We start from the raw sequence: 17,243 nt of genomic DNA on the forward strand, positions 1-17,243 counted from the left end.
AAACAAGGGGATCTGCTACTTTGAATCTAATCCTTATAAACAGGGAGGAAATGGTTGAGGAGGTAAAGGTGGCTGGGACCCTCGGAGGCAGCGATCATGCTATTATAGAATTTTGGATAACTAGAGGAGGAAGACATGTGAAGACTCAAACTTCAAGGTTAGATTTTAGAAAGGCAGATTTTAAGAGACTCAGAAAGAGAATAGGAGGGATCCAATGGCTGGATGTCCTTAAGGACAAAAATGTCCAGGAAGGATGGGAAATTTTTAAAAATGAGATTCTCAAAGCACAATCGTTAACAATCCCGAAAAGTAGGAAGAATGGGAAGCATTTAAGGAAACCAGGATGGATGAACACAGAACTTAAACACATGCTAAAAAGAAAGAAAGAAATGTTTATTAAATGGAAAGAGGGAGGCATATCTAAAGAAGATTATAATGCAGTCTGCAGATCCTGCAGGGCACGTATCAGGTTAGCTAAAGCTGACAATGAATTAAGGCTTGCAAGAGATGTCAAAAGCAATAAAAAAGGATTTTGGGGGTATGTCAAAAGTAAAAGAAAAGTCAAAGATGCTATAGGATTTTTACAGGATGAAAATGGAGAAATGGTAAGAGAGGATGTTGAGAAGGCCAAACATTTTAATTCCTATTTTGCATCTGTTTTCTCTCAGAAAGAAAATGTAACATCAACTGATCTTCACTGTCCTTTTAAAGGAATAGAAGAATCCAAGTTATCTGTAAACAGAAAGATTGTGAGGGAATATTTAGCTAACATAAATGAGTTCAAGTCTCCAGGTCCAGATGAATTACACCCCAGAGTACTGAAGGAGATCGTAGAAGAAATTTTAGAACCACTCTCCATAATCTTTGAAAATTCTGGGAGAACAGGAGAAGTCCCAGAAGACTGGAGAAGAGCAAATGTTGTTCCTATCTTCAAAAAGGGGAAGAAGGTGGACCCAGGGAACTATAGGCCGGTGAGTCTGACTTCTATACCAGGAAAGATCTTTGAACAAATTATTAAACAACATGTATGTAAGTACCTGGATAAGAAGGAAGTGATTAACCAGAGTCAGCATGGGTTTGTAACTAACAAGTCATGTCAGACTAACTTAATTTCCTTCTATGACAGAATCACTGACTGGGTGGATCAGGGAAATGCTGTAGATATAGTATATCTTGACTTCAGCAAAGCATTTGACAAAGTATCTCACACCATCCTTATTTAAAAAATGACCAAGTATGCAATGGACCAGGCAACTGTTAGGTGGATTCATAACTGGCTTAGTGATCGGACTCAAAGGGTGGTTGTAAATGGCTTCACATCCAGCTGGATGAATGTCTCAAGTGGGGTACCACAGGGCTCCGTCCTGGGACCTGTATTGTTCAACATCTTTATCAATGATTTAGATGAAGGAATTGAGGGTAAACTGATTAAATTTGCTGATGACACAAAGCTAGGAGGGATAGCTAATACTAGAGAAGAGAGAGAGAGGATTCAAAAAGACCTAAATAAACTGGAGCAGTGGGCAGCAACCAACAGAATGGTTTATAACAGGGAAAAATGCAAAGTACTACATCTGGGCAATAAAAATGAAAAAAGCATATACAGAATGGAAGGAATAGAGCTAAGCAACAGTACATGTGAAAAAGACTTAGGTATACTAATAGATCATAGACTGAACATGAGTCAACAGTGTGATGCAGCAGCAAAAAAGGCAAATACAATTCTGGGATGTATTAACAGAAGCATACAGTCTAGATCACGTGAAGTCATTATCGGTCTTTATTCCTCTTTGGTCAGACCTCATCTGGAATACTGTGTACAGTTTTGGGCACCACATTTTAAAAAAGACATAGACAAACTGGAGCAAGTTCAGAGAAGAGCGACCAGAATGGTGACTGGTCTGCAAACCATGTCCTATGAGGAACGGTTGCAGGATTTGAGAATGTTTAGCTGCAAAAAAGAAGACTGAGAGGAGACTTAATAGCTGTCTACAAATATGTCAAGGGCTGTCACATTGTAGAAGGATCATCTTTATTCTCATTTGCACAAGGAAAGACTAGAAGCAATGGGATGAAACTAAATGGGAGGAGACACAGATTAGATATTAGAAAAAACTTTTTGACAGTTAGGGTGATTAATGAGTGGAACAGGCGGCCACGAGAGGTGGTGAGTTCTCCTTCAATGGACGTCTTCAAACAGAGGCTGGACAGACATCTGTGTGAGATGATTTAGTGAATCCTGCTTTGAGCAGGGGGTTGGACCAGATGACCCAGGAGGTCCCTTCCAACTCTACCATTCTATGTATTCTATGTAAGTTTCCGGTCTTGACGCTTTGATGTCTTCCTTGGTCTACAAGTATGTTTGCCTTTAACAACATTCCCATGTTGTTTGTATTTGATCCAGATTTTAGACACAGCTGACTATGAACAACCAACATCTTTTGCAACATTGCGTGATGATTTACCTTCTTTTAAGGCTATGTGCCCACGATGCAGAAATGAAGCAGAAAATTTCTGCAGCATTTCAGCATCTCCCTGGCAGAAAAAAACGCATGCAGATTGTGCATGCGTTTTTCCTGCAGAATACATGCGGATTCACATGCGTATCCACATGCGTTTCCGCATGCAGATTGACAAGCGCTTTCTAGGCGATAGCATCACTTGGAAAGTGCTTGACAACTAGGTCACACTGTATAAATCTATGCAAACAGCATGGATTTATATAGTGTGACCGTAAAACAATGCTTCAAATAAAGCTATACTCACCCCTGAGGCCCCGGCGTGGCTGCAGCGCTGCTTCCTGGCTGGTTCCCGGCTGCCGGCATATCGCGAGACAGAGCAGTGAAGGGCCTGCGGTCACATGACTGTGACGTCACCGAAGGTCCTTCAGCGCTGCCGGCATTCAGAGAGAAGCCGCCGGACAGGTGAATATAAACTTTATTTGTTATTTTATTCTTTTTTTACAGGTACAATGGTGCCCAGGTCTGGATGAGAGTCTTCTCTCCTCCAGAACTGGGTACCATCCGCACATAGAGACGCATAGAATCCGCTTGTACAAATGTACAGATGCGGATTCTATGCGTCTCAATGCAAGTCAATGGCGGCCATTCCGCTGCGCTTCCGCAAAATTAATGAACATGCTGCGGATTTTTGTACGCAGCATAAACGCTGCGGAAAAATCCGCAGCATGTGCATTGAACATGTGGAATCCCCTTGGGGACCATGGGGTGCGGATTACCTAGCGTTTCACAAGCGTTTACGCTGCGGAAATTCCACAGCATAAACGCTTGAAAAACGCTACGTGGGCACCCAGCCTTAAGTCTGAATGCTGTGTTTGAAAAACTGACAAAGCAAGGACAGCATTGGGAGGACCAATGTTATTTAAAGGGGTTGTCCACTACTGGGATAACTTTTTCTCAATTCATATGTTTCCTTCCTCCTTTTAAAATGACATCTATACTCACCTCCAGTGTCAGTGCCGTTCCAGGGGTGTTGGCACTGTCTTTACACTCCCCGACTTCAGATATGTCACATACATCCGAAGGAAGAGAGGGAGCAGCAGGGCTCACTTTCTCGAGATGTAAGCTATTTGTCCGAAAGCGGGGAGCATGAAGCGGCTGTGAAGGGTTGACCCCACACTGTTACATACTCGCACAGTGTGACAGTGTCGACACCACCGGAACAGCACCGGCACCAGAGGTGAGTATAAGTATTATTTTTAAAGGGAGAACATATGGATTGAGAAGGCGTTGTCCAAATAGTGGACAACCCCTTTAAATAAGCTGTTCAGATGACAGGATCTTTTTCACATACCGAATATGCGCGTGTAAACATTCGCACCGTGCTCTATTCTATTCCATGTATCAGATGTGAGTCGCCAACTCTAGTCTATCGGATCTCATGGATCAACCGTCCACCATCCGATAATTACTGATACATTGCAATTCTTTAACATAAGAACCTGGGTTGTAAAATTTAATAACTGCAGATGTATAAAATCGGATGACAATCGAAATGAAAATCATTTGGTTTTTTTTCTGGATGAAATTGGAAGACTTTTTTATTAATTTTTGTTTTTAAATAACACATGGAAGATTTTTTTTATACGCTTGTGTGCACTCTGACTTAGGCCACGTTCACACGTTCAGTATTTGACATCAGTATTTGTCAGCCAAAACTAGGCGTGGAACAATCAGGGGAAAAGAATAATAAAAACAAGTGCACCACTTCTGTATTTATCACCCACTCCTGGTTTTGGCTTACAAATACTGATGTAAAATACTGACCAAATACTGATAGTGTGAACACGTCCTTAGACAAAGTATCACTTGTACCTTTATGTGTTACATCACTGTTATGTACAGAAGTTCGTGCCTCCTGCCCATTTCTAGGACCCGTACTGTTTCTTTGCTTTGTATCAGGATTTGGGATTGTTTTTGTCAGCAGCGCTCTGGGCAGGATGGTGCCATGTGGATCTGGGGATGTTTTTTTTAGTATTCTTGGCATGTTTTCTGCTGGATCTCATGGGGCGCTGTGAACATCATGTACTGGATGGAACGGAAGGAGAGAGGTGGAGGCTGCTCCACTCCATTACTCACATGGTACAAGCGGCTAAAGGATATGACGGTTAAAGGGGTTTTCTACAATGTCAAATGTTTAATTCTTTTTACTGATACAATGTATTATGGTGGACAGGGGGCTCACTGTAACAATATAGGAAACTGGTTCACTTCTCAGGAATAGAAATCCCATTCTCCCAGTCAACTTTGCAACTATATATAATAATAATAATAATAGCATGGTGGCTCAGTGGTTAGCACTGGGGTCTGGATTCAAATCCCACAAAGGACAACATCAGCAAGGAGTTTGTATGTTCTCCCCGTGTTTGCCTGGGTTTCCTCCGGGTTCTCCGGTTTCCTCCCACACTCCAAGGACTGATAGGGAATGTAGATTGTGAGCCCCAATGGGGACAGCGATGATGATTATGTATGTAAAGCGCTGCGGAATATGTTAGCGCTATATAAAAATAAAGATTATAATAATAATAATAAAAAAACAAAAATGAAAGGAAAAGGTGGATTTTTGCCCCCGTCATGTTTTTTGTGCGTATAACCAATAAATACAAATAGATCTGAAACCGATTTTGTCCCTCTGAATAAAGGAAATGGATTAAAGGGGTATTCCGAGAATCGAAAGTTTTGTTATCCACAAGTGTGTGTTCACATTGCGCATTTTTCCAGCATTTTTTGAGCAGAAAATGCCAATAAAAGCGCTGACAAAATGCTCAAAAAGAATAAACATATTCATTCTTATGCAAGAACGACTCGCTGTTCACATCTTCAGGCTTCTGAGCATCTTTTTAACACTTCAGGTTTTTTTGAAGCGATTGGACGATGTCCAGACGTTCAATACTGCACAATAAAAGTCAAAGGGAAAGCTGAAAAAAATGCCTGTAAAGATGCTTTTTCTGATTCCATAGCAAAAAAAAAAAATTCTAGTGTTCTTTTCATTGCTTTATGGATTAAAAAAATACCCCATAAGATGAATATTCATATATTGCAATCATATCACTGCTTCCTCCTCCAAATTGAGATAAAAAGAAGGGTCTTCTGAATAAAATATATAATCTGCATTCATACCCTGAAAATAGCAGTGCTCCGTCTCACTAATATTATCTAAGGGATTTCCAGCTTCTAGAAGCCAAAAAGAATGTCCATAGCCACTAACAGGAAGCTCTGACCTAAAGCAACCCGAATTTATTGTGACTACTCCCAGTAATGCACTGCGGCCCGAACACACACCTGACTTCCGCAGCACGTGATGGGGAGGAGGTTGTGCGCCTGCGCTGATTGGCTAGTCAGCTCTTCAAAACAGAAGTGTGCGTTCCAAACGTCTCATCTGGCCCATGGCTGTGATTGGCCTGTACTGTGTTGCTGGGCGTGGTGTACTGTCAGGTGGGCGGGGTCACAGGTGTTGTTGTTTTTTGTGGTTGCTGTCTGCGCTGCTGTTCCAGTGTCCTGCGGGCGGCTGACATGGCGACTCGGGGTTGCAGGAGGCTCGTTGCACAGCTGTTGGCCCCTGGCTGGACGGGAAGGGCCCCCCGACTGAGCAGCCCCGGCCAGGTGCCTTCCAGGGCGTGCAATATCTCTGCCTGCTCCTACAAGCTGAGAAATGTGGACTGTGAGTGACAGCTGCGCTGTATCCGGGGCTGCAGGGTGGGGTGAATGCATTTATTAAAGGGGCCCTTCACCTTTTGGGATTAATTTTTTTTTTTTTTTTTGCATAAATGTGTTGTTTTTTTTTGGGCTACAAATAATGTTTGCAATTGGGTGTCATTAATAATGTCGACCCGATTGCCTCTTATGGGCGCTGTGCCGCAGAGAGAGTCAACTGGGGATCCATCAGTGAGCTCATATGGTCTAATAGGAAAGTTATAACTCATTTATGTCTTTTTTTCTGTGCTCCTCGCAGCTTATTTATGACCACGTACTGCATAAAAGCTGAATGTGCAGGAAACAAAGAGTCTGGAAAAGCAAAACGATGCAAAATATTCATGAAATCCAGTTGCAAAAATTAACTGTAGCCCCCAAATACATGGATTTATGGTAAAATAATTGTTCCCAGAGGTGGGCAACTCTGGTAATGTGACATCAGGTGATTTGCAGGTTACGGACGGGGCAAAAGCAAATCGCAGTAGCCGCTTAGGGAGTCATTCAGACACCTGTGCCGACCGGTCAGAGCACGGACTGGCCACAGCTCTCCCGACCCGAGCGGGCTGCTTCATATATTTATATAGGGCTGTGGCTGCTCCGTCCATTGCAGTCTGATCTCAGACCGGCCTGAATGAGCCCTAACAGTATCAGTAGTGACAACCGTGCAGATTCCGGCTCATGGCTTTGCATCGCGTCCCCCCAGTCGCCCCTTCTTACTGGTTTCACCTGTGGGAACTTTCCTAACCTATAAATGTCCAACCCCAGAGAAAAGCGACACTTGTCCAATGGCACAACTCTTCACCAGTCCTGATAACTGATCCCTTCTTTCCCTGCACTGACACATTGTATCCCTGTCTCTCCTAAATCCAGATCTGAGGGGTCTGCAGGGTGTTGTGGTCTCTGGGGTTCCTATGGGGGTGCATATGCTTCCAGCTGGAGCTGCTGAGAGTTATAGCTGCACTGTAGTTGATCAGTGTGATACATTGTATCTATAGACTGTCACATTGTATTTAGCAGATTATTTCACCTCTCAGTCGGCTGTGAGGGTCCGGGTGTGATCTCGTTACCACTGATCCCACAATTCTGTAAACATTGTGAAAAAAAAAAAAAAGTGAAAACACCATAAACTTAATTGACCTGAACATAACTTTCACCCACATTTCTGCCTCCTCTGGGTGTGTAGTGGTGTTCTGGCATAATAAGGGCGCAGCTCCAAACTCGCTCACCTTACATAGTGCATCCGGTGGATACATTGCATGGTCGCTTATTACTGCCCTATATGATAATATTTAAGGGGTCTCTCCGTGCAGCCAGAGATGACGATTATTATTAATGGTGATTGTGACTGTTCTGCAGCTTCCGGTGTGTGAGGTTTAGTGTCGTTTATTTTATGCTCCGATCATCTACTGTATGATCCTAGGAAGGATAGTAACTGTACCTGGCCTCTGCGGTGACCTTTGAACCTTCTATACCTTCTGCCCCATCCCCCATCCTGCCTCATGTAATCCACAGAACATCCTGTACCTGGTGGATCTCTGCTCCTGTGTTTTGTTTGCTGAATAGGACCCTATCCTATTGTGTAACCAGAATACAATACAGTCCTGTTATACCTGGTGGGATTAACCCCGTCAGGACACAGAGCCGATTACTATGTAACAAAAATGTGGCTTCTGGCCTCATTGGAGCTCTGTAGGTGAATGGATCCCCCAACCCCCCTTCCCCAAGTTCGGCGGCGTCATAGTCTCTCCCCCCCCCCCCCCCCCCTCCTTTCCTCGAGTTTGGTGTGATCATAGTCTCCTCCCCCCTTCCCCGAGTCCGGCGCCGTCGTAGTCTCCCCCCTTCCCCGAGTCTGGCGCCGTCGTAGTCCCCCCCCCCCCCCCCCTTCCCCGAGACTGGCGCCGTCGTAGTCTCCCCCTCCCCGAGACTGGCGCCGTCGTAGTCTCCCCCCCCCCCCCCCCCCCCCTTCCCCGAGTCTGGCGCCGTCGTAGTCCCTTCCCCGAGTCTGGCGCCGTCGTAGTCTCCCCCCCTTCCCTGAGTCTGGCGCCGTCGTAGTCCCCCTTTCCCGAGTCTGGCGCCGTCGTAGTCCCCCTTTCCCGAGTCTGGCGCCGTCGTAGTCCCCCTTTCCCGAGTCTGGCGCCGTCGTAGTCCCCCTTTCCCGAGTCTGGCGCCGTCGTAGTCTTCCCCCCCCTTTCCCCCCCCTTGTCCGTCTGTAGCGTTGTGCCATGCACTACTGATACCAGCTGTAGTGAGATGTGTTGGGTAGAATACGACCTGCTGTAAAAGACTCCTAAACAGAACCAGCGAGAAACTAATTGGGTGCAGCGTTTTCCTGCAGTGTTTAGGTGCTCAGTTACAGCTGGTGCCTGATGCTGGGGGGCCACCGATGCACCAGGGCTTGTGCCGGGGTCTGGTCCCTCTCCTCGTCCTGTATTCCGCCGTGTGCTCGTCTCTCTCCTCGCTTATACCGTTCTGGTTGTTTTCGGCTGTGGATCGTCCACCTGATGATTGCAGGACTGCGGCCGTCCCTGAGCGGAGCTATAACCCTCTTTGTGCAGAGCGCTGGCACACCAGGGATGGTGAGATAATCTGCAGAGATTTGCGGCTTCTGATGTAAACAGCCCGGTTATTATCCCGGCTCCTGGGCGGCAGGCAATGATTTCACGGCCTCAGGGCTGCAGGACCAGATCTTCCAAAGAAACATCAGGTTTTACATGACTGGTGACCGCCGGGAGGGCGGCAGGTGACACGTGGGGGGGTCTCGTCTGACTCGCCCGCATCGTGTCTGATCTGAGCTCTGCGTTTCTCTGTAGCTTTATTCTTGATAATGATCCTTCTAATAGGATTTGTTATTGATCACTGTTATAAATCCCTCTGCTTGCTGTAAGGGAATGAGAACACTTTTTTTTTTTTTCCCCTTCAATTGGAGACTGTAAACCCATCCTGACCAGAGACTTCTCACAGCTGAGGGTTTGTTCCAGTGTATCCAGCTTCTATCTACCTGTGGACACAATGTTATATACGGCCTGTATTGGCTACATCCAGGAGTTCATTTCAGCTTTACTCTTCTTTTTTTTTTTATTTTGCAGTGCACCCTCTGTGGAAAGGACCCCTAGACATCCCCGGGGGGTCCCGCCAGTCCCCTATCGACATTCGTGTACGGGACAGCGTCTTTCACCCGGATCTCGCTCCTATCTCTACGCAGTATGACCCCAACACGTGTCTTCACATCTGGAACAACGGTTACGCCTTCCTGGTGGAGTACGATGACACCACCAACAAATCCGGTGAGAGGCGACTCCAAAAAATGATTTATGTTTTGAGATGTAAAATCTTTTCCTGGTATTCCCACCCTTTATGATCCGCTCTAATACTACTGATCAGATCGGTGGGGGGCCGCCACTCAGGAAACCCATAAATGAGTTGGTTTCAGCTCCGTACACCGTGTGGTGGCCGTTCTCGGTATTGCAGCTTGGCTCCTATCAAAGTGAATGTGGCCTGATCTGCAGTACCGAGAATGGCCACTACAGAGTGTGGCGCTGTGCTGGTCTGGCTTCTGCAGTAATACAGATAAATCGCATCCATGTAACACATGCACAGCCTGAGGCCCCTCCATGACATTATTGTTGTCTTAGTAGGGTATAATGAGGGGCTGTGCGGCTGGGGCCCCCACTATGGATGGAGTAAAGATGGGTCTGGAATAGGAATCTTGCTTATTGTGGAGCCACCAAATGTCTCAGATTTCACTCCTTGTTATTGTATCCTCCACCAAATGCCCTTAGGAAACATTTGATTCATTTCCAGCAGTAAAGTAACGATTTGCACAAGTCTGTGTTATTAAAGGGACAGTAACGTAAGTCGCTTATACCAGTGCAGAAGCGTTATAAGTGGAGAGGTCACTGAATATATATACTGGTATACCTCAACAGTCTCTGAAATGGCTGATAACAGGGAGTAATAGATTGCAGTCTCCTGTCCTAAAGTCACCTCCCCCAGTAATGGCTGATAGCAGGGAGTAATAGATTTTAGGTCTTTTTTATTTGATAGAAGAAGTACACTACATGACACAAAACAAAAGAACAAAACTGCGGGACAAAAACTCGACACAAATCACAGAAAATAGAAGCAAAATAAATCAAACAGAAAGGGGAGAAGATCCGACCTACTGAGGGAACAAAAAAAAAAAAAAAATTGAAAATTAAAGAAACAAAATATCCATCACCACAGGAATATACAGTACAGACCAAAAGTTTGGACACGCCTTCTCATTTAAAGATTTTTCTGTATTTTCCTGACTATGAAAATTGTACATTCACACTGAAGGCATCAAAACTATGAATTACCACATGTGGAATTATATACTTAACAAAAAAGTGTGAAACAACTGAAAATATGTCTTATATTCTAGGTTCTTCACAGTAGCCACCTTTGGCTTTGATGACTGCTTTGCACACTCTTGGCATTCTCTTGATGAGCTTCTAGAGGTAGTCACCGGAAATGGTCTTCACTTCACAGGTGTGCCCTGTCAGGTTTAATAAGTGGGATTTCTTGCCTTATAAATGGGGTTGGGGCCATCAGTTGTGTTGTGCAGAAGTCTGGTGGATACACAGCTGATAGTCCTACTGAATAGACTGTTAGCTGCTTTTTTCTTGCCATAATACAAATTCTAAGTAAAGAAAAATGAGTGGCCATCATTACTTTAAGAAATGAAGGTCAGTCAGTGCGAAAAATTGGGAAAACTTTGAAAGTGTCCCCAAGTGCAGTTGCAAAATCCATCAAGCGCTACAAACAAAACTGGCTCACATGAGGACCGCCCCAGGAAAGGAAGACCAAGAGTCACCTCTGCTTCTGAGGATAAGTTTATCCGAGTCACCAGCCTCAGAAATTGCAGGTTAACAGCAGCTCAGATTAGAGACCAGGTCAATGCCACACAGAGTTCTAGCAGCAGACACATCTCTACAACAACTGTTAAGAGGAGACTTTGTGCAGCCGGCCTTCATGGTAAAATAGCTGCTAGGAAACCATTGCTAAGGACAGGCAACAAGCAGAAGAGACTTGTTTGGGCTAAAGAACACAAGGAATGGACATTAGACCAGTGGAAATCTGTGCTTTGCTCTGATGAGTCCAAATTTGAGATCTTTGGTTCCAACCACCGTGTCTTTGTGCGACGCAGAAAAGGTGAACGGATGGACTCTACATGCCTGGTTCCCACCGTGAAGCATGGAGGAGGAGGTGTGATGGTGTTGGGGGCTTTGCTGGTGACACTGTTGGGGATTTATTCAAAATTGAAGGCATACTGAACCAGCATGGCTACCACAGCATCTTGCAGCGGCATGCTATTCCATCCGGTTTGCGTTTAGTTGGACCATCATTTATTTTTCAACAGGACGATGACCCCAAACACCTCCAGACTGTGTAAGGGCTATGTGACCAAGAAGGAGAGTGATGGGGTGCTACGCCAGATGACCTGGCCTCCACAGTCACCAGACCTGAACCCAATCGAGATGGTTTGGGGTGAGCTGGACCGCAGAGTGAAGGCAAAAGGGCCAACAAGTGCTAAGCATCTCTGGGAACTCCTTCAAGATTGTTGGAAGACCATTTCCGGTGACTACCTCTTGAAGCTCATCAAGAGAATGCCAAGAGTGTGCAAAGCAGTCATCAAAGCAAAAGGTGGCTACTGTGAAGAACCTAGAATATAAGACATATTTTCAGTTGTTTCACACTTTTTTGCTAAGTATATAATTCCACATGTGTTAATTCATAGTTTTGATGCCTTCAGTGTGAATGTACAATTTTCATAGTCATGAAAATACAGAAAAATCTTTAAATGAGGTGTGTCCAAACTTTTGGTCTGTTCTGTATACATATACTTATTTATTGTTTATATAAAAAAAAAAAAAAAAAAAAGTATTATAAAACCACCGGCCCAGCTTCATTCATACTACTATATACAATCCCACACAACGCTCACACCGTCCTATATACACATAAAACACTATAAACCCAAAACACTAACTTAAATATAATGTAACACACAACGTATATAAAACCGGAAACTAACACTAACCTACTGGTTCCACTGCCTGACCTTAGTCACACCCTTACCGCACCTCATTGACACCACAGAAAACCAAAAATAACAATATACACAATAGTGACATGGATTTTTACTCCGAGCTAGGATCAAGCCCCAAAGTTTTTCCCCAGGCGGGGCCTGGACCAGGCCAGATCAGTCCTCTTATCACCGCTGATGGGGAAAAAAAAAAAACCAAATCCCCCACCCAACCTAACTAAAACCCCCTATTATACATTATATACAATATATACAGAACACGACCTACACACTCACCATCCAAGGCTCAAGTTCGATGCCGGCAAACCTTCTATCCAGGAGACGGAAATACAAAACAAAAATCTAGGGTGGAAAGACATCAGCCCACCACCAGGATATAGGAGTACTACCGGACTAAGGCACCCTGAAGGAAAAGCCCCTCCAGAGACGGGCCACCCTCCGGGCACCCAGTCTTTCATACTCCAGAGAACGTACCTTCACCAGGTCACCTAGGATGTTCCTACAGACTTCATCTACATGGAGGATTTTACTCTGCGTCGAGACTAAAACTCGTGCGTTCCACGTGAAATACCTGACCACTGCGCTGACTATGAATAAAGTGTCTCGGTCCCTTCTCCCAAGGTCTCCGAACGCTCCATAGGCCCACCCGGCGTAGGACAGAGTAGCCAGCCGCGGCCAACCAATGGAGGCCCCCACCCTGTTGTACACCTCTGTATTAAAGGGACAATGAAGCAGGAAGTGCTCCATGCTTTCCAGCACGTTAGCACAAGCCTCAAGGGGGCAATTCCTGTCCTCGGAGCTCCTGTACTTCAAATTGTTCCTCACATACAGCTTACCATGGAAGCAGCGTCAAGTCCCAGTACTTCTCGGGGATCCTGCTAGAATTTAACAAACTCAATCCAACCTCCAGATCCTGACTTGGGCAGTCTTTGAGGACCAATGGACTCTGAAAATGAGAAAGCAAGACCCTCATATCGAGGAGTTTCCTCGGGAGGGACCTCACCTCCCACATTCCTAGACCCCACCGGCGGATCATTTTCAGAACCGGGGAAACGTAAGCCGGGAGATGCCCGTGTGGTGTGCGAAGATCCTTCAATCTTCCCCCTGTCTCCCATTCCTGGAAGAAAGGCTGAAACCATCCCTTGCAGGAGAATACCCACGGAGGAGCCCTCTCTTTCCAGAGGTTTGCCACGTTCACTTTCAACAAGGTGTTCACTAGGAACACCACGGGGTTCACCATATTCAAACCCCCTAGTCTCCTCGTGCGGTAAGTGACCTCCCGCTTGACTAGGTTCAGTCTGTTCCCCCATAACATCTGGAAGAACAGACTGTAGACCCGTGTCCAGCAAGACACAGACGCTGCCCAGGTAGATTAGCAAGGGGAGCAGGAAAGCTTTGCACAGGCCAACCCTTTCCCTCAGGGTCAAAGACCAACCCCTCCATTGGTCCACTCTTTGGGCGACACCTTTGATTCTGGCTTCCCAGTTTTTCGTGGGGTAATCACCCTGGCCGAATTCGATGCCCAGGACTTTGGCATGTTCTTGGGGTTCGGGGAGGGTGTCCGGAAGATCAAACCTGGAATCTCCGCCTCCCAGCCAGAGACTCTCACACTTATCCTGGTTGACCTTGGACCCGGATGGCTCCGAGTAGCGCTCCACTTCTGACATCACCACCGCTGCCTCCTCTTGCGAAGAAACAAAGACGGTGACTTCGTCCGCGTAGGCCACCACCCTCAGGATAGACTCCGGCGCCGCCCCGCCCATCCACACCCCCGCCAACGGTCCACAATCGATCCTTCTGAGGAAGGGATCGATCGCAAACGCGTAAAGCTAAGAGGACAGCCCTGACAGACACCGGATCCTACCCCGAAAGTCGTCCAATCCACCCATTTACCAGAGGGAAAGTCTCAGCCCCTGCATACAAGGTCTTAAGCCAGTCCACAAACCCTCCAGGCAGACCAAACCTCAAAAGAGTGGACCAGAGGTACTCGTGGTTAACCCGATCAAAGGCTTTTGCCTGATCCAGGGTCAGCAAGAACCCCTTCCAGAGGCCCGCCCTGCCTTGCTCCACGGCCTCTCGGACACCTAGAACAGCACTAAAAGTGCTACGGCCAGGAACGCAACAGTGCTGAACCTCCGAAAGGAGCCGGGGTGCAAACTTCACCAGCCTGTTGAAAAGTATCTTAGCCAAAATCTTCCTGTCCACATTGAGAAGTTCTATGGGACGCCAGTTCTCAATGCGTGACAGATCCTTACCCATTGACAAAATGATCAAAGCTGACCTCCTTAATGATCTCGGCAGAGTGCCCGAGGAGAGACACTCGTTAAACACCTGAGTCAAGAGGGGGACCAAAGAGTCCCTAAAGGTCCTAAAGAACTCGGATGTTAAGCCATCCGGACCTGGCGACTTTTTGGGCCTAAGCCCATCGACCGCCAGTCTCATTTCCTCTTCTTTGATCGCTTCTGCCAAACCGCCCAGCGAGAGGTCAGCCCCTGGCTCAGGAACAGATTCAGCCAGGAAAGCCGACATCCCGTCACGATCCAGCTCCCTCCTTCCCAAGAGGTGCGAGTAGTAGGAACTGACTACCTCCAAGATCCCTGATCTGGACCTTCTCAGGGACCCCGTACTGTCCACCAGCCCCGTCACTATCTTACTATTCACTGACATCTTACAGTTTCTGTAAGGGTCGGGCGAGCAGTACTTCCCGTAGTCCCTCTCGAAAACCAAAGATGCATGCCTATCGTACTGACACCTCTTCAGCAAGGACTTCACTCTGGAGATCTCCTCGCGGCTACCTCCAGTCGAGACAAGATGCTCGAGTTTCCTCCTCAGGCTCTGATACAGGCGATCCCTGTTCAGGCTTCTGAGGTTCGAGAGCTGCCGGAAGAATCTCGCCACCCGATGTTTGAACATCTCCCACCACTCCGACTTAGTGTTACTTAGGCCCAGCAATGGTACCTGGCTCTGAAGGAATTCCTCAAAAGACCGTCTTACAGCTTCTTCCTCAAGGAGTGATGAATTCAGCTTCCAATAGCCTCTTCCCATCCGAGGAGTCTCTGTAACATTCCGAGAAAACATAATCAAACAGTGATCGGAGAACTCCACCTCCACAACCGAGAACGGTGAAGAGACGGCCTCCTCCTTCAAATAAAACCTGTCTAGCCTAGACCTGCACTGACTACCTCTAAAAAAGGTGAATCCCGTGTCGCCTGGGTTGTGTCGGATGTGGACATCCACCAGGCGAGCCTCACTCACTATCCTGTTTAACGCGACGCAGTCATAAGCCAGCCGGTCTCCGGAACCTCCTCTATCACAGGATCTCGTGACATTGTTGAAATCCCCTCCGAAGACCACCTGCCGACTCGAAAATAAAAAAGGTTTGATCTTCAGGAAGAGACATTTGCGGTCCCACTTGGACTGGGAACCATAGATGTTAATGAGCCGAAGCTCTTGTCCCCCCATGGAGACATCTAGGATCAAGCATCTCCCCATTTCTAATTCGATCACTCGTCTGCATTCAACCGCTGCAGTCTTAAAAAGGACTGCCACCCCGCTATACGGCTCGGCCGCAAGAGACCAGTAGGAGGGCCCATGCCTCCACTCCCGCCTTGCTTTATGCAAGGTTGATATATCGGTCAACCTGGTCTCCTGCAAAAACAAAATGTCGGCGTCAAGTTCGCCGAGAAAATGAAAGGCCGTGTACCTTGCCGCATCTGACTTTATGCTGCAAACGTTAATAGTTGCCAGCGTCAACGGGTTGGGTGGCGCCATCATGATTGATTGATTTAGATAGCCTTTTTCTTCCCACCACTGACAGTCCCAACCTCTTCCTCCGATAATGACGGGTTTTTAGTGCGCTTAAGACTTTGTCCATTCTCTCCTTACATACATTCTTGCCCTCGTCTGGTGGTCCTGGGTTAGTCGTCCCCCCAGAGGGCTTTGTATTTGCCCCTCGAGAGGAAGACCTAGCCATCTCCTGAGCCCCAACCACCATGTCCGCAACCTCCGGCCCCGGGTCCCCACTTCCCCCCCCCTCCAGAGGGAGGTCCTGGAGAGCCCCGAACTGGTTGGAGAGATCCACCATAGGGGGGGCGGCTGAACCCTCCAATGGCGCCTGGATCACGGTCAGAGAGTCAGAGGGGTCGCACTCCAAAGAGGCAGCTCGAGACCTGGTCCCCCTCCTACCTCTGGCCATTTTCCTGTTACCCTTTTTCTTTTTCTGTGACCACTCCTCCTCTCCCTCATCTAGACTGTCACCAAAAGAGGGTTCCTGGGAAGACGTGGCGTCCTCTCGCTCTTCCCTTTCAAGTCTCTTGACCTCCTCGCTCAATTCGCTGTCTTTAGGATCCTCAGCAGCAAGTGAAGTACCTGGGTCAGAGTTTAGGGACATTACTCCCTGCCCCCTGTCCCCACGGCGCTTCTCCTGCCGCCTGATGGTGGATGGCGGCAGCTTGCTCCTCACCGGTTCCCTGCCTCCCCCGCCCCTACTGGTCCCTTCACCGGCAAGATTAGTCCCGGCTTTCGCCTGTCCCGCACTCGCCGCTTTCAGGACCGCATTGGCGAAGCAACGCGGACATCGACTGAACGGGTGACCGGGGTCACCACACAAGTTACACCTAATCCTGCGACAGGCAGCAGCAAGATGACCGAGGTCCCCACACAGTGCGCATTTCTGGGTGGTACACTGCGCACTGAAGTGTGTGGGGCTACCGCACCTGTGACAGACCTTAGGCTGCCCCCGGTAGAAAATCAAGATCCTATCCCTCCCCAAAAAGGTTGAGGAGGGGATATGGGTAACAGTGTTTCCCGAAACCTTCAATCTCACCATGAAGGTCCAGGCCCCTGACCAGATACCATGGTCATCCAGATTCTTTTGGGGAATATCGGTGACCTCTCCGTATCAACTTACCCAGGTGGTAATGTCCATACAGGAAAGCGACTCGTTACTAGTCAAAACGGTC

At 47.2% G+C, this 17,243-nt stretch overlaps 1 protein-coding gene across 2 annotated transcripts in view; it reads left to right on the plus strand.

Annotated features, from left to right (window-relative positions):
* CA5A (carbonic anhydrase 5A) overlaps positions 1 to 17,243 on the plus strand; it is a 72,962-nt gene that overhangs the window by 47,597 nt on the left and 8,122 nt on the right. The window contains exons 1-2 of one of the 2 annotated variants that reach the window (XM_073659720.1): positions 5,948 to 6,180; positions 9,299 to 9,496. In XM_073659720.1, coding sequence (XP_073515821.1) covers positions 6,033 to 6,180; positions 9,299 to 9,496 — 346 coding nt within the window. In that variant the 5' untranslated portion in view covers positions 5,948 to 6,032. Of the gene's footprint in view, positions 1 to 5,947; positions 6,181 to 9,298; positions 9,497 to 17,243 lie in introns of those variants that run through there. The other variant, XM_073659721.1, reaches the window with a different exon arrangement.

This window comes from Phyllobates terribilis, unplaced genomic scaffold (genome assembly GCF_046119375.1).
Source record: "Phyllobates terribilis strain yellow unplaced genomic scaffold, ASM4611937v1 Scaffold_14__1_contigs__length_39327217, whole genome shotgun sequence".
Lineage (NCBI taxonomy): Eukaryota > Metazoa > Chordata > Amphibia > Anura > Dendrobatidae > Phyllobates > Phyllobates terribilis.